The sequence below is a fragment of the Zonotrichia leucophrys genome, chromosome 4 (assembly GCF_028769735.1).
Source record: "Zonotrichia leucophrys gambelii isolate GWCS_2022_RI chromosome 4, RI_Zleu_2.0, whole genome shotgun sequence".
Classification (NCBI taxonomy): domain Eukaryota; kingdom Metazoa; phylum Chordata; class Aves; order Passeriformes; family Passerellidae; genus Zonotrichia; species Zonotrichia leucophrys.
Window position 1 is genome coordinate 60,148,235 of NC_088173.1, and position 26,278 is coordinate 60,174,512.

The window sequence follows — 26,278 nt, forward strand, 5'->3', positions numbered from 1 at the left end:
GATTAGTAACACAACAATGTATCCAATCCTTAACTGGAGAATGAAAAATTATTAATACAAATAATGCTGCTAGTTCAGCATAGACAGGTTATACTGAGAAATATTACTGCTCTTGCAAGGCTGAGTACCTCTTGCAGCACTTAGAAATAGCTGTTATTTACTCATGACTACTAATTAAGAAATAGATGTAAAGAAAATTTCCAGAAGACACATTCAGGAAGGTTCTGGCAAAAATAAAGAACCAGAAGTGACAGTCTAAAAATGAAGAATACAGAATAAATCAACAGGAAATCTGATGGATATTCCTTCATCTCAGTTTTATACACACTGGCAAGACAATATAGGTAAGTTTATGCAACCACAGTTCAAAGTTCTCAGGATTTAAGTCTACAAGTTTGACTGCTCTGGAATTTAGCATAATGGTTAAGTCCCTGTACCACAATAACTATAAAAAAAGACAACAAGCTTCAGGAGAACACTCAGTCTTTTTGAAGTTATCCTCAATAATGTGAAGTCTTACTTGTAACTAATATGGAGCCCTATATTCTGGAAGACTATCTAAGAAATTGATTCAAAACAGACTTCATAAAGTTTCTAGACATGATTTCTCCATTACAAGCATTTTTGCGATGCACTTTGAAATTTAATATGCAATGGAAAAGCTCCTTCCAAGAATATTACCAACAAATCATGCATATAAGCTTGTGCTTAAAAACGAACTGCAATAATGCACCAAAATATAAAGGTTGAAACACATCTCTCAAACTCCCTGAATTATAAAGCAAACATCATAGCTCCCTTCTCACAGCTGCCAGACAGTATATTAAGCTTCTAGAAGTCACTGTTCTGTTTAACCTGACTGGTTCCATTGTTGAGTTGTATTTTGATTACTTGTACTCTCATTACAGCCTTGAGATGCCAGGAAAAGATGCTCTGAGAAAGCTATGGCTGAGCCGCTATTGATATTATACAAGGGATCCTTTTACCTCGTATAAGATGTTGGAGTGCATCATATTGATTTGGAATAAAAAGCTATTTTTCCAGTAGTCAACCCCTCCTCTCATATCAGCACTTTTTTTAAAAGTTTTTCTGTTTGCTGTTTTGTTTAAAACAAAACAAATTCTATTTCGGCTATGTTGCTAAATTTAGCAAGAAGGTTTGAAAGCTTTTTTTTTTTTTAACTCAATTCAGGTAAAAACAAACAAACACGAATATGGCTGACAGTCAAGTCTGAGCCAAGTCTGCCTTTTTAAGTGCTAAAACTTGTAAGGAAAATGTATTTGCAGCAAAATCCCATATTCATTTTGATTTCATATTCAGACTAACATCTACCGCTAATCCTCAGCTGATGAATTTGACTGATATAAATGGTAACGTAATACGCAAAAGATGAAAATAGAAAGGAGCCTTGAGCACCAGAAAAGAATATGTGTCTTAAAAATTCCTCTCATCTTCACCCTGGAAGCTCTTGCAGGCTCATCTGTTCGTCCGTTGTAATGCTATGTAATGATTACACCTTCTCCTTCGAAACACCTTTCCTAATCATGCATATTTAATTCAACTTTGTGTATATATCCTACAGTTTATATAGTCCTGCTATAAATAGACCTTCTGCATTCTGAATTATCTCCCGCGTTTTCCCTGAGATACAGTTCAACACTGGTATTTAGAACAGATCAACTCTGGATTTGCCAGCAATTCTTCCTGCTTCCATTGTGATACGGCTTGCTCTCCTGAAAGGGGATGTAAGGGAACCTATCATTTCACAATGACATTCTTTCACCGAACTGTTTCGCTACAGAATGAAACTAACTTTAGATAAAGGAACTGGTTTAAACCTGATTTTATTGTCTGCGTTCCTAAGCATTTTCCCCCTCTGATGGTTTCAAAGGAGTCTTCCCTGTAACTGCCTGCCTTTTATACCAGGCATGAGCCCTTCTTAAATCCCAGCGACTTGCATGGGCTCGCATTTAGCAGGGCAGTAACGCGCGTTCTGTGCTCACACAGGCGCACGGGCACCGGTGTGCGCCCTCGGTACGTTCAGAGGAGCCCACGCCCGAGCGGGCTCGGGAGCCGCGGCCACCCCGAGCCCCTGCGAGCGCCGAGCCCGGCGCCAACTCCCGCCGAGGCGGCCCCGGCCCCGCCGAGCGCCGGGCCCGGAGTCCGGGCAGCCCCGCCGCGCTTGCGAGCGCCGGCTGCGGCCGCGCCCTCCGGGCCCCGCACGGACCGGCCAAGCGCCGCTGCTGTCCCCGCCGGCCGCGGGGCTGCCCGGGGGCTCCGGGTGGCTGCGCCGAGCCAGAGCGGCTCCGGTGCGCCCGGAGACGGCGTTTCAGCGCCGGCTCTATGCCTGATGCGTGTCTGGTCCCCACAGGAGCCCCCTCTCCCCGGCGCACGCCAGCCTGACTTGCTCCCCGCCGGGAAGGCTCTCCCGGCCGGGGCGGCACACCCGGCGGGCGGCTGCCCAGGCACGGAGCGGGCGCTGCCGCGATGTGCCCGGCGGGGTCCGCTCGCACCGGGACACAGCGATACATCTGTATTGATTCGGCTGCCTCGGACGAGCAGGCTGCCAGGGCTTCGAGCCCCACCGCCCCCGGGCTCCCCGGCCGCCCGCTGCCCAAGGGCGGCCCCGCTCCTCGGCGCTCGGCGCTCGCAACTCCTGGAGCAGGGAAGTGCGCGCGGCGTCTCCCTGCCTCGCCGTGAGGTGTAACCTCAGACTGTTCACTGACAGCTTGGGGGTCTCAGTCGCCTGGAAATTGGGGTCATAGGGCTGCACGTTTTCCCCTGAGCTCGCCGGCTCCGTCCCCCGCAGGGGAAGCGGGGAGGTGACCCCCTGGTCCCCCCGCGGGCACCACCGCCCGCACAGCCCGGGGTGCCTCTCGCCCGCTCCGCGCCCGCTTCCATCCGCTGCCCAACTTTTCCTGTCACGCCAGCGCCAGAAAACCCCTTCCCCACGCACGCACGCACACACACCGGTGTAGTTTATAAATGACAGTTGCCTGTAGACTTTCACCAGACAAGCAGCGGGGGCAGCAGACTACAACAGTTATTTAATTAAAGGCGCTTCGGAGGCTCCCAGAATAGCTCTCTACCTCTGAGGCGCGATTTCTGGTTTCCCCGCTCTCCCCCACCGCCTCGCCAGCCGCCCCCCGCTGCCCGAGCCCCGGCGCGGGCGGGAGGGACGGAGCCGGCCGGCGCTACCCGGCTGCGCGCTCCGCATTGCACAGTCATCAAAGTTAAGTGCGTGAAGGGGGGATCGGGGGTGAATCACAGAGAGAGATGGGTGAGCCGAACTATTTCCACCTAGGCAGGATCCGAAATTACGGATCTGGATGCGTCTGCAGCCATTTCTGCGGGAGGAGGAAGCGGGTGCGGGGGGTCCCTCTCGCACGCAGCCTGTCACTCGCACCCTGCTCCCCCCGCCCGGCAAACTCGCCCGGCCGCCTCGGCGCGGTCCCTCCGTGCAGCCGAGGGCAGGCTCGGGGCACTCCGATCGAGTTGCCCGGCTGAGCCCCGAGTTGCTCCCGGGCAACACACAGCCCTCCGCGGGCTACGGCTCTCGTTCCTGAGTCCTCCTCACGCTCCTCTTCCTCACGGGAGGGAGGGGGCAGAGGCAAGGGGACTGAAAGGCACACGGGAAGAGGATCTTTTCTCTCATTTCTTTCTTCGGCTTATTTAACCCTCCCACCTGCAACACACATGCTGAACAGAAACACTTCCAGACCCTTCCTGCACACACTGGCACCACCTTCGTTTTCCCCCGAGGAGCCGGGCGGGCGCAGCGGCGGCGAGCGCGCAGCACCGGCCACCTCTTACCTGGTTGTAGGAGGTCTCCCAGGAGGAGGTGTAGTTGTAAAAGAAGGAGGAGAAGCAAGCGTCTTCCGACAGCCCGCAGCCAGCCATCCTCCGGGCGCAAAACCTCTTCGGGAAGGCACGAGCAGCCCTCGCAAACTCTTGCCTCTTGCGCGGTCGCTGCCGCCGCCGGCGCTGCCCCCGCGGAGTGGTGCCGACAGCTTCGCGCAGGCGGCGGCCGGCGCGGTGCGTGCGGGGGAGCGGGGCTGGCCGGCCGGCTGGATGGATGGATGGCTGGCTGGCTGGGCGGAGGGATGGAGGCGCGGGTACCGCGTGTGTCGGAGCGTGTGAGCGCGGCCGTTCGCGGCGGCACCGAGGGGCCGGGGCCGGTCACGTGCGCGCGCTCACTCCGCCGCCGCCGCCGCCGCCGGGGACGGGCCGCGCTACAGAGCCCGGCACCGGATCACCAGCGCCGGGCGCCCTCGCCATCCCCGCCCGGCCCCGCTCGCCAGCGCGGCCCCTGCGCACGGCAACGAGGGGGCGCCTGCGGAACCTGCGGCCGCACCGCGGCGGGGAAGGAGCGGGCAAGTGGCGACGCGCGTCCTCCCCGCCGCGCCGGGGCAGCGCCGCCGCGGGCGGGCCCGCCCTCCCGGCCGCGGCCCGGCCTCCCTGCCCCGCCCCGCGCCCGGCCCCGCCGAGCCACGCCGAGCCAGGCTGAGCCGTGCCGAGCCGAGCCGAGCTGTGTCGTGCGCGCAGCCCCGCGCCGCCAAAGTTGTGGCTCCGTCCGCAGTCGTGAGGGCACGGGCTCGACACCTGCGCCGCAGCCCGGCCGCTGGCGACCGAGAAGGAGGGGGCGAAAAACCGACGGGAAACTTCTCCAGAGCCGTCCTGGCAGGTGGGATTTCGGCCGATTGCTCCTTTCGGGGGTGTTTGCCTCAGCCCCGGGGCACGGGGGACCCTTCTAAGGAAGGACAACACTGACGGCCCGTAAGCCGTCGCTAAATTGCTCATCGGGCACGGCGAAGTCATGCAAAATATCATGATCTTAAAGTGTTTTCCAGGAAATTAGCGGAAATAGATTGACTTCGTTCCTTGAGTATGCCTTATCCTGCTTGGAGACCCAGTACCTCGAGCAAGTACCTCTAACAAGGGGAACACTGTCTCATCAGCTAACACTGATATCACAAAACTCAGCCAATTGTGAATATAAAGCAAATAATATTTTCAGAATAACTGTTTTGTTTCATATAAAAATATATGGTTTTAACTTCTAAAAAATACTGTGTTGCTTCCAAAGCTTAGCTGGGAGAGAGGGGAGTTTGGTGAGCATCACCCAGAAGTCATAACAGCCCAGAGCCATCAGCAGAAAAGACTAGACACATTTTTGTGGCACAACTGATCAAAAGTCCACTGAAAGTCCGCACTTCCCCTCACCTGACACTCCTAGGAAGAAAACACCATTTAGTAACACCCATGGAATCCTTTGGTCATTCCATTTGTTGAGGAAACAACTGTGACATGAGTATGGTAAGTATGGAATCCTGTGAAACACACTTGAGCATAGTAGAAACTCACCTTTTTCACATGAGTTGACTTTGTCCAACAAAAAGCTAGCCAAGAATTCATAGTCCAGAGGAAGACTTGTGACAGCCAGCTCTGTCCCAAATGAGGTCAAAGACCCTTTCATCCTGCCCTAAACCAGTTACAAGTACAGCATGAAGAGTCCCAGTAACAAAATGTAGAAAGCAGATCAGAAACAAGGTGTTCCCTATGCTCACAACTTGTTTCTCAGATTGCTCCAGTATTTGCTTTCAGGGACTTCATCCTGTTTAGGCTGCTCATCAGTGACCCACAAAATTCACACGGCTTAAGAATTTATTTCAGCTTTTCAGACAGCAACAATTAAGGCATAAAATTCCTTGTCACTTCACCATCATTCTTGAATTTCCCATTGTCTGAGGGGTCAGTGTTCAGAGCATCTCACTTCTAAAATTTTAAGCAGTTTCACTTTGCATATTTCATCTTAAGTCTTAGTGCATTCTATTCTGACTATCTTTTTCCTTCAAACATTGTTCCTCACCCTGCTGATAACCATTTGGTCTAGCTCAAAATCTCTCCATTTGAATTTCAGAGAGTTCCTCTGGGAGACCATCACTGGTAGGAGCTTAAGCTTAATTGCACAGAGATCAGTTACCAGTGGAGATCCTGTTGTAGTCTTTGCTGGTAGCTGTGAACTATCCCCCAATCTCTTCAAGTGCCCTTCTGCTGGCAGCAAAACCACACCTGAAAACTGACAGCCTTAAGTGTTGCTTCTGCAGAGAATTTGTGGTGTTTTCTGTCAAGCAGCCATTCCTGAAATGGCCAATAATCTCTTTGTCTGTTGTGTGAGTTAGCTCACTAACATCATGGTCACCGTGATGGTGGTGAAGTAAAAGAAGTGTATGCTACTTCTGTTACTAGAAACGTGTAACCAAACATAATAAAATCCACAATTAGCTCTTGTCTATTTTCCCATCCCAGTGCACTAACAGGTCCATGGTAAAGATGCGTGTATTCAATTCTGTAGACAGGAAGAAGTAAAGTGGAGATAAACGCTTGTAAAGAATTTGGGGAAATGGATTGGTGAGGGGTGGAGGCAATAGCAAAAGCCATTAAATGTTTGAATAACAAAAGTAATCTCAGGATAACCATTAACATTCCATTGGTGCTGGGGGAAAAAAAAGGCATGGGGCAGATGGAACTGAGAAAAATCACTCAAATATTTTCAGAGATGCATAATACTGTGCAGTTACAATGTACCAGAGTACTAGATAAAGACTGTCAAAGCACTAGAAAAGCATCTTATTAAATACAATCTAGAATTTTATTTGCTTTGCTCTTTGCTTCCATGTTTTCACCTTAAAGATTTTCAAAGCCTAATAAGATAGAAACTTTTCTTGGAGGAGTAGGAGAGGGGTCGAATTTATTCCCAAAACAGATTTTGCGGATAAAAAAAGAGAATCAGGATGAAACTTTTAAATTAGACTGGTCTTGCCTTCTCCCAGACAGCAAGAGGCTGATGCACTGTGTTGGGTTTGGCTGGGATACAGTTAATTTTCTTTGCAGTAGCTGGTGTGGGGCTGTATTTTGGATTTGTGCTGAAAAGTGTTGATAACACAGGGGTGTTTTTGTTATTGCCGAGCAGGGCTGACATGGCATCAAGGTTTCCCTTCTGCTCTTCATCCCAGCCCACCAGTGAGGAGGCTGGGGGTGCACAGTGAGCTGGGGGGACACAGCCAGCACAGCTGACCCCAACTGACCCAGGGCATATTCCACACCCTGGGGCATCATGCTCAGCACACACAGCTGGGGGAAGAAAAAAGAGGAGATGTTTTGAGTGATGGTGTTTGTCTTCCCAAGTCACCCTTCTGTGTGATGGAGCCCTGCCCTCCTGGGGATGGCTGGACACCTGCCTGCCCGTGGGAAGGGGTGAATTAACTCCTTGTTTTGCTTGGTCTGTACACATGGCTTTTGCTTTCTCTGTTAAACTGTCTGTATCTTAGCACATGAGTTTTCTCACTTTTATGATTCTCTCCCCCATCCCACTGGAGGTGGGAAGGAGCAAGTGGCTGTGTGGGCCTTTGTTGCTGGCTGGGGTTAGACCATGAAACACAGTGAGACCACACTGGGCCACGAACTGTTTGAGACAAGAAATAGATCTTGTCTTGGTATCACCAAGTGCCAGAGACCTCCCAAAGAGGAAACTGGTATCTCATTGTTACAGCCAAAAGCCAGAGATTCTTCCTTTTCTTTATGCGGAGTGATCTCTTTAGAAATTTCTTAAAGAGCAAGGGAGGCTTCTAGAGGTCTTTTGGTTTGAGAAGCATATGGAGAATTTGAGATAGAAAAGCCATTCCTGTGCAATTTATATGTTCCATGTAAGAAGACAGATTATTAGAACAATCCCAAGTAATCGGGGTTCAACTCAGCTGTAGCCACTGTAACTCCATGGCTGTACATTTTGTTTAGGTAACTCAGTGTCCCTCCAGTAATCAGTGTAGCAATCCAAGCTGACTGCTCTGTTCCCCATGTTTTTAAAGCTTGTGATCACCAACACCTCAATATGTTTTTGAGTATTATTATTTTATTCACTGCTGTCACTGCTGTGTTAGCAGCTGTGTTAACTTTACCTGACTTCCTTAGTTGAAAATCTCTTCTCAGAGGGGAAGTCTATAATATCAGATATTCTGAAATAAAGTTAGAAGCTGTCCATTTATCTTATTTGCAGGTAAAAGAAAAAGGGAAAAAAAGAAACTACTTTCTTCATAGCCTATTCATAAGTTCATAAAAAGTCAATTAAGACAGTCCATAAAAATTGAAGAGGAAAGGCTTTAGAAGTCCACTGATAGGTTTTCTATTAGGCTAATACCTTAAAGCTTCCTTAGCACCTTCCAACAAATCACTTTATTTGGCTTTTTGAACACCTCTGGAGCTAGGTATTACATCTTTTTAATATTTGAGGAGATCAACAGTGTAAGTACCAGACCCTTGGAAAAGTCAAGCAACATTGTTAGACAATGTTTATACAAGCAATTAGCCCCAGAGGTGTAAAAGCCTACTTAAAGCTGAAATAAGTGGAGATTTCAGAGTGTTTAGGTGTCTATTTAACTTTAAAGATAACTTGTGTCTGTAATACAGAAATGTAAGATTAGACATAATTGAGACGCAAACTGCAAGTGGATGAGAACACAGCAACCGTGGTCACCTCTAAAATATCTTTTCAGTGCTCTTTTTTTCCACTAGCTTTTTACAGCATTCTAGGTAAAATCCAAATAGCTTTTTTCACCTTAACATGGCCTACACAGCCCAGTTCCAAGCTGTCTGTGAGACCTGGAGTTCCCAGAACAGCTTCTGTACATTGGATCCAGCAGCCTCAGCCACAAGGGCCATGGGTGCAGAGTTTCCAATATTAGGATAACAGCTCAAGATTATTCAAAATACAACTTTTCTAAAGTATCCATGGACACCACTCCCAAACTTCAGCTACACAATACCATTACAGAGATACTTGTGGTTATTACACAAGAGAAGTGATACCCTTATTTCAGAAAGTTCAGTTACACCAAAGTCACTGGCACTGGCTTTGGTACTCCTGGTTTCCAATCCCAGAGCTGAGTTCAGGCCTTAACTTTTGAAGAAGAAAATCAAGGCCTGGAATGCAACTCATTTTTTAAAGTTTGCTAGATGGTGAAGATTGCATAAACTGTTGTGCTTCATCCAAAAGCTAAAAAAATAATTGAAGCTAGATGATTGCTAAGATAGGACAGCAGCTCCAAGGAAAAAAAGGACAGTAAAAAACTACTTTTTTTCAGTGCTGCTACATAAGACCATCAAAAATGAGTAACAAGTTTCTCTAAAGCCATCTAAATGCAAAGAGCAATTGAAAATGCTCCACTGCCAAGAAAACGGTGCATTTCTCAAAATGTTTTGATCTCACCATCACTCTATTATTCACTTTGCCTGAGCTCTGATTCAGTTGCTTGCTCTTCATCCATGAGCTAATTCCATCTAAGCATTGGGTCATCATGATAATTGAAGTTACATGAAAAAGGCAACTGAATGAAGTAAAGCTGATTATTCAAAAAAAAAAAAAGAAAAAAGTAACAGGAGTTTTAAAGCTAGATTACATGAATTTTGCTCATCTCAAAAATGCAGGAAATTATTTTCCCTGAATTTTGCAAGATCAAGTGTGCCACTGATTAAAACTTTGTCTACTGAAGTGGAAGAGCAGAACACTGATGAGTTTGATTGTCCTGCAAGCAAGATATTTTCAATGAGACTGTTAACAAAATGAAGCCACTATGATAATTTAATTCCTAGTTCAGGCCTTCCAGCAGCTTTTCAACATGAGTAATCTCCATCAGTTCAATACCCCCAAAATTATAAATAACAACCAGTGAATACATGCCATTCAAATGTCAGCAGGCATGAACTTATGAGGTAGTTCATAACTTTTATAGCCTCATCACCAATTAACAATGTAAATAAATTGCTAAAGCCCTATCAGATTATAATTTCCCCAAAATAACATTTCTGTGATTATGTTTGCATGATTATAGTTATGAAGTAACTAATCAGAGCTGGGGGGAGAACCCTAGAATAACCCAAATTAGCAGGAATCAAGATGGTTAGCTTGTCATGAGTCCCTGCCTCTAGTGCAAGTATCTTTACATCTGAGAACCACCCCCCAGCTATTCTGCCAGCTTCTGGGCACATTTGGCTCATTAGCAAAGTACTGAGTGATGAAAAAGGAGTGGGCTCAGCATTATTTGATTGGTCACAGTAAAGATGTTGTCTAAGGATGGATGTAGTGAAAGGTGAGAGGAGATCTCCTCAGTGCTACAGGAGGCAGAAGGCTACACCTAATTAGGCTACACCTAATTCAGCACATTATTCAAAGTTCATTGATACAGCAGTAGCGCCTTCCCAGCACAAACTGTTTTACAGACTCAAACAATATTTAGCTACTCCTTTGGACTACATGCTGTGTCACATGGGAAGGAACGTGGAGAGGGGAGGAAAACAGACTCCCAGCCACACATAGTAGAACTTGGGGAAACTGCATTTAACTGTCTTTTGCACAAACCCAAGAAAATCTTTGATCAATAAAGAATTCCATTTTTACACAAGAAATACCACAAAGAGGCAGCAAAGCCTCAGAAATAATTGATAGATGTTTCAAAGGGTTTTGACAGAACATTAAGTTTCGATTTCTTCAGTGACATCACATTTGAGCCAATTAAGAAAAACAAACCTTGTTAGGAGAAAACCTAGGAATGCATTTGTACCGGAAATGGTTTTGTGGCTTGTATGCCCATGTCCTTTCCTTTACATATTGGCCAAAATCAAGGGAAACAATAAACTGTTTTTTTTTAAAGCAGGTTTTTTAATGTTGAAGTTTTCTAAGTAATAAGAACAAAGATTTGCTGTTGACTTTGTTCCTCATTTAGGAAGTTCTACTTTGAGTCTAGAAAACTCAGAATTTATAGAGTTGTTTTTATGAACAAATTAGTTTTCTAAAAATAAAAGTAAATTAATTTCTGAGACCTCACTGTACCTAATGAGAGATCTAAACTTTAGTTTCATATCAAGCCATTAGACTACAAACATTTGGAAGCTTAAACATTACTTGCAAAAATAATATCCATTAGAGGCAATTATTTTGTGAAGAACAAATGTGATTATGAATGAGATCCCAAAGGGGGATTTTCCTATTCATTTTTTCTTCCATAAGTCTCCTCAGAAACAAGCAGGATTTCTGTAGGCTGCAGAACCACCACATTACTGTTCAACTTTGTATTTGACAATGCTTGAGAATGTAGAGAACAGGCATTTGAATAGTGTTTGGATTTACATAGCAGCAAGTCCAGCAAGGAGCTTGAGAGCAAAAACACTTTAACACTGGCTTGCTTACAAGGAGAAACTGCTCATTGTCCATAAATTTACAGAATATTAAATGTCAGTTTTCAACAAACAGGGTACATATTGTGAACATCAAGACTGGAATTTTAAATTCTTGCCAACTCTTGTATTTGACTTCCGCTCTTAATCAAATTACGTGTTTAAAGTATGTAGAAGTAGCAGTAATTTGAGTTTACTTCCATTTTATTGTATAACCAGTAACACATTGGAACAAAGCTGTCAATGCCCTCTTGGACAGCTGCTTAGATAAACATGTTGTGACTCACATGGCTTCAAACCTGCTGCTGCTGCTGCACAAATTGTAAACCTTTCTGTACAAATTGTAAGCCTTTCAGGAAGAGTTCAAAGGGCATTTATTTCTTTAAAAGAATGATACTATCCCTGTCACAGTAAAGGCTTATCAGTTACTTGTTATTCAACATGCAAAATGAAAACCTCAAATATCATCATATCAAAACATCCTAAGGTTCTGAAGGTTTGAAAGGTCAAATTAAGTCTGTGAGTCTTTAAAGCAAACACTAGCATCTTCATAAAGCTGAAAAGGTTGATATTTTTGAGGTTAAAACTGGTTACTAATAAAAGAAGTGGTTTGACTGCACAGCTGAATATTTAATAGACAAAGCATTCAGGAAATACATCCACCAGTACCCTCCACTCGATGGAGCCTGGTAAGAGCTGATGCTCCAAGTGTTTATTGTTTATGCTGCTGGAAGCAATGAGGCTGGGAACATTAATGGAATAGGCTCAAAATAAACACTGAATTCAAATGGAAGGCAAGAGGGCTACTTTAGCTAAAGGAATAAGACCAACCCAAAATAACACATGTTTAAAGCCACAAGAAATATTTATTATCAGCATTAATTTGTGCTATGTTTTATTTTTCTATACAACAAAACTACTGCATAGCTTTCACAGCTGGAAGAACCACTCAGAGCTGAGATGTACACAAATGAAATTATTTTATCATCTGTCCAACATACATTCAGTGTTCCTGAGAAACCACTATATTCGAGTTGAAACTGCAAGATCAAACACCTACAATCAGCAGAACTAGTCTTGTTATCTACAGGAATGTTATTTTACTGCCGTTACCATATTTAGTTTAATCCCTTGATAGTGGAAGCTTGGATCTCCTTGATGCCAACCACTTATCTCAAACACATCAGTTCCAATTAAGAGGCAGCCCAAGCTTGTCATTTGTGAAAGGAAAAGAGAAGAGAGGGGCAAATGCTCTCATAATGGTTTCATTCTGGTTTTAAAGCTGCCTGTTTGAAGCTTAAAAATATGAGACACTTGTATTACTGGGAACCAATGCTGAATTCTAGGAACAGTTTCAGGAAGCATACATACCCCAAAACAAAGCTACCAGTGTCAGAGGTACTGGTAGAAAAACGAACTAGGCTGACCATTTTTCCCTCTGCTTCACATAAATCTAATGTCACATACATAGTCATAAGGTTAAATAAATTTAGGTCAATAAACTACCAGCGTAAGTTAAATAATTTTGAAAGGTCAACAAACTACCAGAGTAAGATTATACTTCTAATAGTAAAATATGTTGATTATTAAAACCCTCAGCTGTTCTATAACCAAGATAAATGTCTAATCTTCATGAACTACAGTAAGTGAATAAATTTGTGTACTTTACAATATAACTCTCTGCTTTCTACTGTTATGGTGTGCTATGGCTTTTTATTGCTATACATTATCAGCAATGAACTAGAGCAATCTGATTACAAATTAATAATTGTAGCTGGACTGGATGGTAGGAAAACTTTTGCCTTTTGACTTCTGCTATGGTATCTTTTCAAATGAAACCAAATGGTGAAAGCTAATGTCAGCATTTTTGCTTTAAACTGCATTTCTTATGGCAAATAATGAGCAGCACCATGTAGCAGTGCAGGATGCAAGTTACACGTCACAAACCAATTCTGTGTCACAAGCCCTGATCCAAAAAGGGAGGGGGTGATCAGACAAAACTGACCAAAGTGATCCAGAACATACCAACCCAGGCTGGGCCATGCCAGCTGCTCTCTACCTTCCATGAGTGGGCAGAGGTACAAAGAATGAAGACATTCCCATAAACCCCAAAGGAACGTCAGCATCTTAGTACTGCAGTACATAAAGATCTCCCAAAAGTAAGAGTTCAGAGGCTTTTATGGCATCAGAACACAGCAAAGCATGGACTCACCATTTATTCTACTCCCTGTCAAAAATTCTAAGTGCTAATCTAAACACAGTATTAACTGGTCACTTCTTTGTATCTCCATAATGAAGGTATGTACCTATCCACGTGTACTTAGCCATTAGTAACTACCTCTGTGTCTAACAAACCTAAACACAGTTATTGTCTCACACTGACACTAGCCCTTTACTGCTCTGAGGTATTACACAGCAGCACAATTAAGACTGAAGACTTCCTCTTTTCAAAAAATATACTCCTTTCACTTAGTACCGTTTTCCTGTCATCTAATCCATATTCTGTATTTCCAAAAGTCCCACATTATAAACAGTTTATTATATACAAACCAAATATTTTCAAAAAACATCAGAGTATCTCTGACAAAAAGATCACTAAGTAAACAACACATTACTTTTCCTTTTAGATTGTTCCAAAGCACCTAACCAGTTAATCCTAAGGAGCAGTTCATCTCTACTCCAAAACACATGTACACCCTTGACTAGCAGTCTGAACACTCTAGAGTGGTGTCAGTAAGGCAGGAGCACAGCAGAACAGCAAATATTGCAGCTGTTGGGGGCAGCTCTGCAGTTTATTTGGGAACCCTCGCTCCACAGACCAGCAAAAAGAGCCCCAGTGTCATGCAGTTAGATGTGGTTTTTCACAGAACAGAAGCTGAATTTCTATTTGACACCAGCAAACTCTTGATTTCCAGCTTTTCCCCTTATTTACTGACTGCATGCTGTGTAAGTAAGTATAAGCAGCCAGAGCTCTGATGACAGGCAGAGCTCTGAGTATTTTTAACGTTTAAAAGGGAGGCAGTAACCTCCCTACACTCATAGATAAAGCAGTCTAATTTCTATGCCTCCTTCTTGGTCTCCTTTTGTTTCTCTGGGCAACCTTTTTTGACATTTTTCCCATCAGAAAAAAGGGAACAAGGTTTTGTCTTTCAACACTGAACTTTAAAAAAACCCAGAGCTACTCTCAAACCCAAGTTTCTCAGCATGCATCTGTACCCCTGAGACAGCAGTAGCTAAGGAGGTTGCTCCTGATAGTTTCCCTGTAGGAGTCAGGAAACATCTTACTTCAAGAAGCCCTGCTGTCCCTGTCATTACTCCTTCAGAGACAGGTAGTGACTCCTTAGACATCTGGCTCCCCTCCCACTGCTATATGGCTGTAAAATTACATCAAAGTGAGATTTGCAGTAACTCTAAGATATCCACAGTGATTTAAGTGAGTCTCTGTTTCTGCCCTGAACCCCTGAATGGCCTCAGCTGAGATCAGTACTGGGCAGAGAACAGACTGCACAAAGCCACTCCAACCCTGGGGCCGTTCTCCACTACTCAATTCTTAGCAAAAGATTTCCATACACAGCACACAGTCCCCTGTAAGAAAATACTTTAGCCCTAAACTCAAGTATTGCAAGTGCTTTGTGAGTTCTTCAATACAGGGGTGTGTTTTTCAGGAATACACAAGCATCAAATGCAATAGGTTCCCCAGGTGCCAAGGCTTCCATGTCTTGCTGAAGCACTATCCCCAGATTCCATCAGCATCCCAGCAGGAAAGCTGCCTCCCGTTGCTTGCAGGAGGGGTGGGGGCACATGGCCTGCTCTGTCCCCAGTGACAGCTGGGACACCACCAGCCTTCCAATTAAGCCCAGGTGTCACCAGCTTAATTGGAAGGTGGCAGGGTTGCAGAGCTGTCAGAGGACTTGAGTTTGGCCAGTAGTATTTGCATTCCTAGCAGCACAGTGAAAGAGCCCAGGTCAGCTGTCACAGCCCAAGCTGAGCTTGTGGGTATGACAATTTAAGGAAAAAGAAAATCACCAAAAACAAGCCAAAGTCTTTCCTGTGTCAAGTTCCACTCACAGCCATAGCCATCTGCTCCCCCATCCCCAAGGACCTAAGCTACAGCAGCTGATGCCAGCTGGTTCTGGGGTCCCTGAGGCGTTTCAAGCAGAGAACTGTCTGTGGCCCTTGCCAGACCCAGGCAAAGTCATGCAGAAGGTGGTTCTACACCGCCAGCTGAAGGCTGCACACAAACACCAGAGCAACTCTTACCTGGGGAGCAGCCAGTTTTCAGCACTGCACAAAGCAGCCCCCTCTGCTCACCACACCGAGGATAAGCAAGTCACCAGGAAACCCCACATATCCAGCCCAAGTCATCCTACTAGAGCAGCAATTTGCAAAACCAACATTTGCACATTCAGAAATATTAGTTTGAAAAGCTGCTTAAGGAGTTCAGAATCCCTGTTTAAATTAAAACCTCTTCTAACTGCAGTCAGAAAACAAAACCCAATTTGAAATTTTATGCAGAGTGAAGCTCTTTCCTTCCTTCCTACTGAAAACGGTTTGGTATGGTAACAAAGTTCAGACTCATCTAACATTCCCTCTCACTTAGCAAACCCAAGAAAGACTCCTAAGTCCCACTGCATGTTATAAATCCACTCAAATTTTAATCTTCTGACATCTTTATCTTCACTATTACTATTTTAGGTCCTAGCAAAGTTTTCAAAACTTCCTACCATCATATAAATGGCAATTAAAAAAAAGTTGGAACTGGAAGAAAATCCTCCAAGTATTCAAAGTAATTTTATAGCCCACTGCTGATTTAAATAGGACAGGATACCCTAAACATCAGTGCTTAAAGTTAGTCTGAGGTTAGTTTTTAGCTCTGCAAATGTAACCTATTTCTGCTTCAGCCTTACAGCAGCACAGCTCTCTTCCTAAGGGAACCAGTTTCAGCAAGAGCTGATCCAGCTGCTCTTTGCCAGAAGGACCAAAGCTCAGTGTATTCCAGGGGGAGGGAAAAACAGAAATCTGATCAAATACATTAAACCACAGAATGGCTTGGGTTCAACCAGACCTTAAAGATCTTCTAGCTCCAACCCTCCTGCCATGGGCAAGGACACCTTCCACTAGACCAGGCTGCTCAAAGCCCCGTCCCACTTGACCCGGAACACTCTAGGGACTGAGCACCCACAACTTCCCTGGACAATCTGTTGCAAGGCCTCACCACCTTCACAGTGACAAATTTCTTCCTTATGTCCAATCTCAATCTGAGATTCAACCAGAGTAAAACCCTTGCCCTTGCCCTGTCACTGGTAAAAGTTTTTACCACAGGCCCTAGTAAAAATCCTCACTCATTCTTCTAAAACCTCTGGAGGTATTTTAAAGGTCACAATAAGGTCCCCTCCTTTTCTCCATGCTGAACAACACCAACTTTCTCAGCCTGTCCTCCTAAGAGAGGTGCTCCAGCCCTGTGATCAAATTTTACTATCAATTCCTCATGGGATTATGCTGTCAAATCATATTTCACAAAAAATCACTACAAAATTACAATGGTGCAGTGTGATTTGATCTACAGTGTCACTTATGCTATTGCTTGTGTTGATCCTAAACAGTACCTGAACACTGCCCAGCAGAGCAATTTCTACCTGGCCACACACACTTCACTTTATAGGACACGCTACTACAGTTCTGTCTGAGAAATACTTAGGGCTATGTTGGAAGAAAGCATTCTCCTAACACATCTGCATGCATTCTGAGTTTTCCTAAATAATTTTAACAAGTTTGCAAGGGATGAACATTGTATGCATCATATTATATCATCATTGTGCTGCTTAAACATCTGTACTTTTAGTATTAAAACATTAAACTACTGCCATGTCAATCAAACAGCAGTTTAATGGGAGACTAAATGGGCTCCTCATATTACAATCAAAACAATAGAAATACTGACATACTGTGGCACAAAATTAGTATAAATAGACTTTATTGAAGTCAGTACCCTTGTACTGAAGCCAAAGATTGTGTCTACAGAAGCACAAGTTGTAACATTTCACAACTTCTAAAAGGAATGTCAACAATTACAACGATCATGCATACCATGGTCGATAATCACATTTTTAGAAGCATTTTCAACCATTTCTAAAGAAATGCTTATAACATTGTTATATATAGAACTACTTTCAATAAACTGCAAAACATTGATTAGCTTTTCCAGTATGAGCTACAGTGTCAACACAAAAGGGAGGCATAAATGTTTAATTTATGAAATCAGAATGGAATATTTACTGTAAAGAAAAATTAAAAAGCTTTCAAATAAAGGCCATTATTGAACCAAAGTGAAGAGCACAACTTGAACTTTGAATCCTTTCATCTCTTAAAGCTGTCCTCTGAATAACTTCAGTTCAAAGCATAAATTCAGTACTGTGAGTATTCCTTGGACTGAAGTTTGGCAATGATGCGATCCAACTGTCTCTTTGCTTCGCACTGTGGAAAATTGCTCATGTCATAATATTGAGGGGCAATTTTCACCAGCCTGTCAAAAAAGGAGAAGCTTGTTAGTGATACTCAAACTTTAAAATGCATTTTACAGAAATTTTACAACTGTAAAGGAAGGACACAAAAGTTATCCATTGTTTTCAGCTCATTCTGCAATTCTAAGACTAACTGAAATTTACACAGACATTGAAAATGGCAGTGCCATCCTGAGCAAGTGTCCAAGTTCAAAGCAAAAAGCACACACACGAGTCTCACAAGATGCTCCTGTCTGGCCATGTGCCCCTTACAGACTCCTGCTGCTGCTTCAGTACCTGCCATGGCAACCCACACAGCCAGAGCCTCTGCCTAATGTCAGACCCTGAGCCACAGAAGTGTACACAAACAACCACCTGTGTCAGAGTACAGCTCTGCCTCAGCTCTTTTAAACTTACAAGTACAACCAAGGCCGCAGGATCCTGCTTTAGGTGAACCAAGATTTCTAAGCAGGGATTCAAACACATTTTCCATTAAGATACTACTAGACAATATAAATATAGATGTTATGTTTTCCAGCTTATGAATCTTTAAACTCTTCCTGCACAACAGTAAAATTACAGCAACTGAAGAACTTCCCGTGTCCCCAGAGCTTACTACAACCTGGTACATAAAGTACAACCTTAAAGACAGGCAAGATGCTTCAGATCTCTGCTTGTGTGCAGAGATTCAGGCTTCTGACTTGATATATTTAGCTGATGAATAAGTATCATAACATGGAAAGCTGTATCACTATTATCATCTCTTTCCTCAGAATTTTAAGAAAGCATGAAATACTGTTCAGAGCCTTCTGAAAAAATCAGACAGAAGAAGTCTTCGATCTTGAGAACAGAAGCACTGATACTGAGGTATCTCCTAGCTAACTCAGGTATGCAAGTGGGTGCTAGGACATACCCCCAAACCTCACAACTCCAAGCAGCTCCAGGCTTACTGAAGTAACTAGCTCTAAGTCAAGCTGTGCACTGTACACAGAGTCCAGGCATCAGAGGCCTAACACAAAACCCACAAAAAGGCACAAGTACCCATAAAGAAAACCTTCAGTCATCTACAAGATCTCAGTCCATACCATTGCCACTCCTCAAACCATTTCTGTAAGACTAACTTCAGGAAAAGTGAAAAGAATTACTTCAACTTAAAAAAAGGAAAAAAAGAACACCCCAAGAACTCTAAAGTAGATCATAATTGTTGCAATACTTTGGCTTACCATTCTGGCTTGATGTCTGTACATGTCCGGATGTAATTCTTTGTTGTAAGGACAAACTCATTATACAGCACCCATTCTGGTTTGTGATCAAGAACAGTGGAGGGATGCAACTGCACCACCTGGTTATCTTTCACTGTTAAGTAATGCCCTGTTCGCTCCAAATGTGCCACCTAAATAAAAAGACATTTTCCCATTAACACAGGCAATTTTTAAATGAAGCAATTTCAAGCTGCTTGTTAAGTGTTTTATACAAAACAAACAAACCCAACTTTCAAACCTCATCTAAACTTGGCACGTTACTTGACCACTTCAAGTATTCAAGGTTTTTTATAGACACGATCGAGATGCCAGATGTTTGTGCTACCTACCATGGTACATGTATATTCTAATAAACAATTCAAGCAACTTACAAAAATAATTATCACCCAAAGAGAATAATCATTATTGCAACAGCAGCAATGCAACACAAAGGAAGGGAACCCAAACTGGACAGGTTTGCAACATCACACAAAGTCAGCTGCAGTCTACAACAGATATCAACTTCAAGCATTTCATCTGCAGTAGCCACAGTAGGGCCAGTAAGCCACAACATTATCCTTTCATGAGAGAGGTGTCACTACAGCATGAGCTTCAGAGCTGGAAAATGTATGTTCAGCGACACACTTGTGCTGTGACCTTGGTGAAAATCAATTAACCTCCCTCTGACTAAGCTTCTTGCTCTATGAAAGGAATAATGCCTGCCTTGCCAAGATGCTCCGATACCCAGCTCATTAAGATTTGGTAAAGCAGACAGCTATCCTTTGAATGGTATCCTCTGTACCAACAGCTAATCTAACAGAACAAGTAACTAAAATTAACTCTTTGATACCAGTAGCTGAAAATTACCTCCTCTCATTATGTATATACACACACACACAGAGTAAAAAAGATTAAAAAGGTTGGCAATGGCTGAAAGACATCAAAAAAGACATTTATAAGAAATAAAATACAAGAAAAAAAAGACATTTATAATAAGATCATTAGCTGTTTTCCTTTAATATAGACTGTATACTTCCTTGGTTTCTTGAATTCCTAGGTATATTTCACCTTTTTTTTTTTTCAAGTCAAGAGTAAATTCCATCTATTAGATTAAAACCCCAGGCCTTCTAAAACAATAGCTACCTAAAGTTTTAAGCCAGAATATCTCTTTACTAAGAAATTACTTACTTTGAGTGTACTTTTCTTTAAAAAGTTATGACATTAATATCCAGAACATGTTTTAGGAGCAGAACAAGATATTTCAATAGTTTGCAAATTTTGTCACACAAGATTTGAGAGATAACAGTTTATTTCAAGTCTGGGAAACCAGAAGACATTCCTTTAAATGGAGATTAACAGCACGCTGTCTCTAATGATTTAGGCCTAATTTTATTTAGCTCAATATAACATCTGTAACATTAAATAGCAGTAGAGGTGCAAATCAGACTAGATGGTCATGTGTCACAGGCCTAGCACAAACACAGCACACCTTGCTGTAGGATTACAATTTTTTTCAAAGGAAGTTTTGTTTAAAAATCAATTTCATTTTTCAGATCAGAAGTACACATGCATACAGAAGTATCTATTTTACCTGTTCTATTTCTTTCTAGAAAAGGACAGAACAATGCATTATTTGGGTTTTATTCTAGAAAAGCGTGCTGTAAATTCAATACAATTTACCTTTAGCACCTCAGTCTCACTTATATGTATTAAAACAGTGAAGTCTTATACTCTACCTTTCCCAAATACAATTTTCTTTTACATGTCATTTGTAATGGTAGAGTTATGTTTCTTATTGACTTTGCATAATTCTGAAGCATACTCAAAGAAAACTTAATGCTACAGAAATGTATCTCTTAATTAGCTCTTAATTTCCAGGGAAGGACAAGAATTAAAATAACCCCAAATTACAAAGAAAATGTTTCCTTAGACCATTGATATCTGGGACAAGCCACCTTTAGGTGGTTATATATATACACTATTGTGACTGGCATCAATCCTGAGGTAACAGTGAGCTGCACTATTTATCCTCTTTAGCTGTTTCTACAGAGTGTGCTTGCTGGCACACACCTTGGTAAAGAATTTCAGGGTCAGTGATGGAACTCTGTGGAGAAATACACAGTGAAGCTGTGGCTCCACAGCAAGCCACAGTGATCTGCCAGCTGCTGCATTTTCCTGCTCATTCCTGGCCTGCACTGTTCCAGCACAGATGACCCAGCCCATTCTTGCTTCCAATTTGTAAGGGGCCTGCCAGGTCACTGAGCTGAAAGAATGGAGAATGGGCTCAGGCAGGCACCAAGGCTGACATAAGAAAGCAAACAAGGACAAATGGGAGGCAGCTTCTGTCTCTCCTCTGAAAGTCTGGCTTGCAAGCATCATCAGTGCCTGTAGGTACAGGGGTGGTTGGACCAAGTGTCCTCCAGAGGGCCTTTTCACCTCATTCTGTGATGTTTGTCAGAGTATAAAGAGCATGAGCTTCCACAGAAACCACAGGATCATACAGAGTATGTCAATGAAATTGGTTCATTTCTGATGAGTAGTGGTAGTAAGCAAGAGACTACAGAACATACCTGAACCCTGAGATCCCCAAAGAATTAGGCTATTTGAACATGACTCTGTAAGAATGGGTAAGTGCCAAGCCAGCCCATGTATCTCTGCAACAGATTACTCTGCAGCCCCTGAAAAGCCCACAAGGCTGATGAGTTAGAGACAATTATAATCTTTCTATGAACGTGACAAACCCAAATGGAAACAGTGGCACATGCCACAAGAGGAAAAAAAAGTTTCACTTCAAATTCTCACCACAATTTTGTTAACAATTACACATCCTCCTCTGAATTTTAAGTATGCTTGTGCTTATTTCTTAGCTATCATGTCATGGAACCTAGAGGGTGAAGTCAGGGGTCTTCAATCAAACACTAACACTAAATGCAAATGCACTTGGAAGGTCAAAAAGCAGCAACAGTATCACAAGACCCAGCCCTTTCAGATTTCAGGCTATACATTGTGACTCAGTACTCTTGACAGACAGTTTAGAGAAAGGATTGGTCTTTGTTCTTTCTGATAAACCAATGCTAGCATGCACCAAAGGAACCTTGGCAGTTTCCTGGATTTCCAAAATTTCTGCTTGGAGCACACACAAGAGTGTTTCTGAATCTATTAAAAAGTTTTACACCACTCTTCTGCATTCCTAAAGAGCAAAATGAATACTATTAAATGCACCACTGACCACCTTTGTGTCGTAAGTTTATTTTATTACCATTCTATTATTGTAGGAACCTGATTATGTAAAGACTTCAAAATATACATAATTCCATACAAGAAATAAGCACCAAAGACTGAGTAGCATCAGGAATGAGATTTTAATTAGAAGGCAAATCATCTGCCATCTAACTTCCTGTACAGTATTGGTCGTTTATCCTCTGTAGTGACCATGACATATATAGCCTGTGTTTGACTGTCACAGCTCCCAGGAAAGATCCCCAGCTTGATCTGTATACCTTTCTAGCCAAGAGGGCCAATGGCACCCTGGGGTGCATCAGGAAGAGCACTGCCTGCAGCAGGAGGGAGGTGATCCAGCCCCTCTACTCAGCCCTGGGGAAGCTCATCTGGAGTTCTGTGTCCAGTTCTGGGCTCCTCAGTACCAGAGACATGGAGCTCCTGGAACAGGCCCACAGAAGGGCTATAAAGATAAAAGGACTGGAGCATCTCTGTTACAAGGAAAGGCTGTGGAAGCTGGGCCTGTTCAGCCTCGAGAAGAGGGACCCCATCAGTGTCTAATCAGTATCTGAAGAGAGGGTGGCAGGAGGAAGGAGCCAGGCTCTCTTCTGTGGTGCCAAGCAACAGGACAAGAAGAAACAAACAGAAATGAATTGAAGTTCCATTTCAACAGGAGGAAGAACTTCTTTACTCTGCAGTAGCAGAGCACTGGAAGAGACTGCCCAGAGAGTTTGCAGCTTCTCTCACAGGAGATATTCGAGAACCTGCTTCCACCTTTAAATTCTGATTTAAATTATCAGCTATCAGTTCTGTTCTGTCTTCAATACTAGACTGAAAATACAATGATAAAAACCTAGGTTGCTTTTGGCAATTGATAAAAAACAAAATCACTAAGAGGAAGATGACCCATCCTGAAGTCATTTATTTGCCTTTTCCAAATCGTTGCCTTATCTTACTTTCTGTGGTGTAACTACTTTTTGCTTAGTTTTAACCACGGTGACTTCAGCTACTATTAACCCTTTAAAGATTCTAAGCTTAGCTTTGAATGGGTATCAGAGATAAGCCTCCATTAAGGGGTTACCTGTTCTTGTGACTTACTTTGTTCCCCACCTAACAGTAAGCTACAGTATTTATCCTATTTAGACTTTTCCATAAAGTATGCTTAGTTACTTAACAGAAGTAGGAGAAATAATCCATACCTAGTTCCGTAAATTTATTACCAAATTACAAATATACTACACAGTACAATATGCCAATTCCTCTCCCTTTGTAAGACAGACTATGTCTGGTACAAAGTAATTGAGAAATCAGTGCTTCTCTTTTTGCAAAGACCACCCTTGCTGTATTTTACATATCCTTTGCAGATTCTGATGTGTGATACAGAAAGTTATTTTTAAAAGTTTTGCATTATAAGAACTAGAAGAAATCTGAGACACAGCACAAAAATTTTAAAATACATTTAACTTGTCAATATCTATCTTTCCATAAGTTTTACTATACACAGAACTGTTGACAGTTTTAAATTATTTTACTATTCACTTTGCTTGTCTATGGTAGATTTACTGGAATTCAAATTTGCATTTAAATATGAAGGGTAAAGAGATAATTCATCACCAGCAGAAATTCCACATTTATCTGTCTCTGACACACAACTGAAGGCAGGTACACAGTACTTAGTACTGATTACATAACCAGTACAATTACAATAGTCAGTACAAGCCCATACTGTCTGACATTAAACTACATATCTTGATAGGTACAGAAAACTCTACAGTGAATTTTTATGACTGGTTTTACCAAACGAGTCATAAATTACCAAAGTCTAAACCATGCAGCAAATGAGAAGTATTTCAAGACAATGGCTACTACTGCTTTTTCCACTTCACACTGCCTTTAAATTTAGAAAGTTTGAAGATGAACTCCTGCCACGTGTTGTCCACACACCTCAGTACTTTACATGCAGAAGCTATCTAGAGTACATGCACACATTTCACAAGTACCCACACTTGGAATTCCACACATGTTCTCTACTAAGAGGACAAAGGATGATGTATGTATTTCATTACTAAGGTTTTCTGAACAAGAGCCCCGAAATGCTACAGCCTGAATATTAGCTTAGAGAGGGTGTAATGTGTTACTTTGAAATGTTTTATGTAGTTACTTCATGAATGCTCATAGCAGAAAGGAGATTTTGATACACAGATAAGACTACCTTCAATTTTTCTTCCATTTGACTAAAGAATGTGCTACTTGAGTCATCTCCTAGCAACTTGACAAAGACCACATGGTACTGTAGTCAGCCACATGTAATTTAAGGAACATTTATTAAGCTTTAGCAAACTATAACAACAATACTAACATTATGAGCCACATAAACACTGAACTACTTTCTCTATTAGAATTCACACATACCTGCATGAAATACCCAGTAACTAATGCCTTTCTTATGTTGATGTAATAGTCTCGACTGGTAAAATCTGTGCTTCTACGAGGCAAATTAAATCTATCCATGATTCGTGACAGCTGCTGGCGTACATTGTCTGCAGACATCAGGGACCTGTAGTTAATGAAGTTGTCGTAACACCACTGAACCGACTCATGATCTGCAACATTAGAAAACATGAATCAAAATTAGAACAAGTAAATAAAATAGCAACTAACCAATTCATCAGTCAGATGAACCAGAAAAAAATATCCATAAACTTTTATAAATGGTAATAGATCTTGGTTTATTCAGCTGATTTCCTGCACTAGGTAACTTGCCAAAACTTTTCTATCCAGGAAGCTCGTGGTCAGGACAGAAGAAAAGCAGGGGTTTTCCCCTCCTCACCAATATAACAAATACAATCACTGCTGTTTAACTGAAATACCATACCACTAAATATTGGACACTTCAAAAATCCCACCCTGCAACTAGAAAAACATCTTCCAAACTTGAAGTGTAAAATGTAACATGATGTCAGGAGCACTGCACAGCATTTGACTGCAGCATGCAATGAACATACAAGATACCTGTACATAACTACACTGTATCTGAGAGATGAAACCTTACTAAACATTCAAGTAAAAACTAAGAGCTATACAGTCTGTTCTCAAAGTGTGACACACCTCACAGCAGTTTAAGTAAATGTGACTGGTAAAATACAGCCACTGTAACACAACTCTGTACTCCAGCTCTTCCTACTGCTGGTAGCTCGAAGAAATTTGATGAAACAGCAAGCCTCAGCCATTCTGTCAGTATCAATACCTGCATGTTTCACACCAACAAAACCTAGTTCTCCCAAGCTATTCTCTGACTTTTCAAGTAATGCTCTTCTAATCTTTGTCAGTTTAATAATCCAACAAAGCCAGTCTTAAGAATTAAAACTTAAGGTAACTCTTGGAAAGAAGAGACACTTCTTAATTTGCACGGAAAAGAATGAATGTTATGGAAGTCGAGTTAAGTCCAAGTTCTTTCTTGCACTTTACCTAACAAAATATATTTTAAATGAAGTATGAATAAGGCTGTTGCACAGTTATGATTCTATTGTACAGTACTATAGCATACTACTTGCTGAGCCAACTGAACTATGCATCACGGCTAACCCATAAATGTTCTATATTGTTCTATACTATTTGCATACAAACAGTAGAAGCATTTTGTCGTCTGATTCCAGAAGACCATTCACAATTTTACAAGATGATTCCTGAAATAGCTCCATCCCCTCAGTAACCTGAGTATTAAAGCAGTGGTTTCCACAAACATGCACAAATTATCTGCCAGATATTCTGCATCCTATTAGTGAAAAAGCTAACAGGAAAAAAAAAGCAACACACGTTTTTATTTACAGATATTTCATAAAACTTTCTCAGCTATTGTTTGTATTGTAAACTGAATGTATTTGTTGACTTCCACACTTATTTTAGATTGTCATATAATCACAGTGTTAGAAGGTTTCAATAGAGAATTTCTACATCAAACCTGCAACAGAAAGGGGCATTAAGCTGCATTTCTTTTTACTCAGGGTAAAAGGACTGCTTGCTTTTTGTTTGCTAACAGGAAAGTGTAACTGGAGCACCTAAGTCTACACGGCTGGCAGTTTATGGCCA

The 26,278-nt window shown here is 42.5% G+C and overlaps 2 protein-coding genes across 2 annotated transcripts in view; both read right to left on the bottom strand.

Moving 5' to 3' along the window:
- PPARGC1A (PPARG coactivator 1 alpha) overlaps window positions 1-4,348 on the bottom strand; it is a 368,866-nt gene extending 364,518 nt beyond the window's left edge. Inside the window, exon 1 of the mRNA XM_064711886.1 lies at window positions 3,814-4,348. Within this exon, the coding sequence (XP_064567956.1) occupies window positions 3,814-3,900 (87 nt within the window). The 5' untranslated portion in view covers window positions 3,901-4,348. The remainder of the gene's footprint in view (window positions 1-3,813) is intronic.
- A 12,838-nt stretch (window positions 4,349-17,186) lies between these two features.
- The window catches only part of DHX15 (DEAH-box helicase 15), a 43,589-nt gene continuing 34,497 nt past the window's right edge, over window positions 17,187-26,278 (bottom strand). Inside the window, exons 12-14 of the mRNA XM_064711891.1 lie at window positions 24,602-24,792; window positions 18,953-19,122; window positions 17,187-17,752 (exon numbers count right to left, since the gene is read on the bottom strand). Of these exons, the coding sequence (XP_064567961.1) occupies window positions 17,635-17,752; window positions 18,953-19,122; window positions 24,602-24,792 (479 nt within the window). The 3' untranslated portion in view covers window positions 17,187-17,634. The remainder of the gene's footprint in view (window positions 17,753-18,952; window positions 19,123-24,601; window positions 24,793-26,278) is intronic.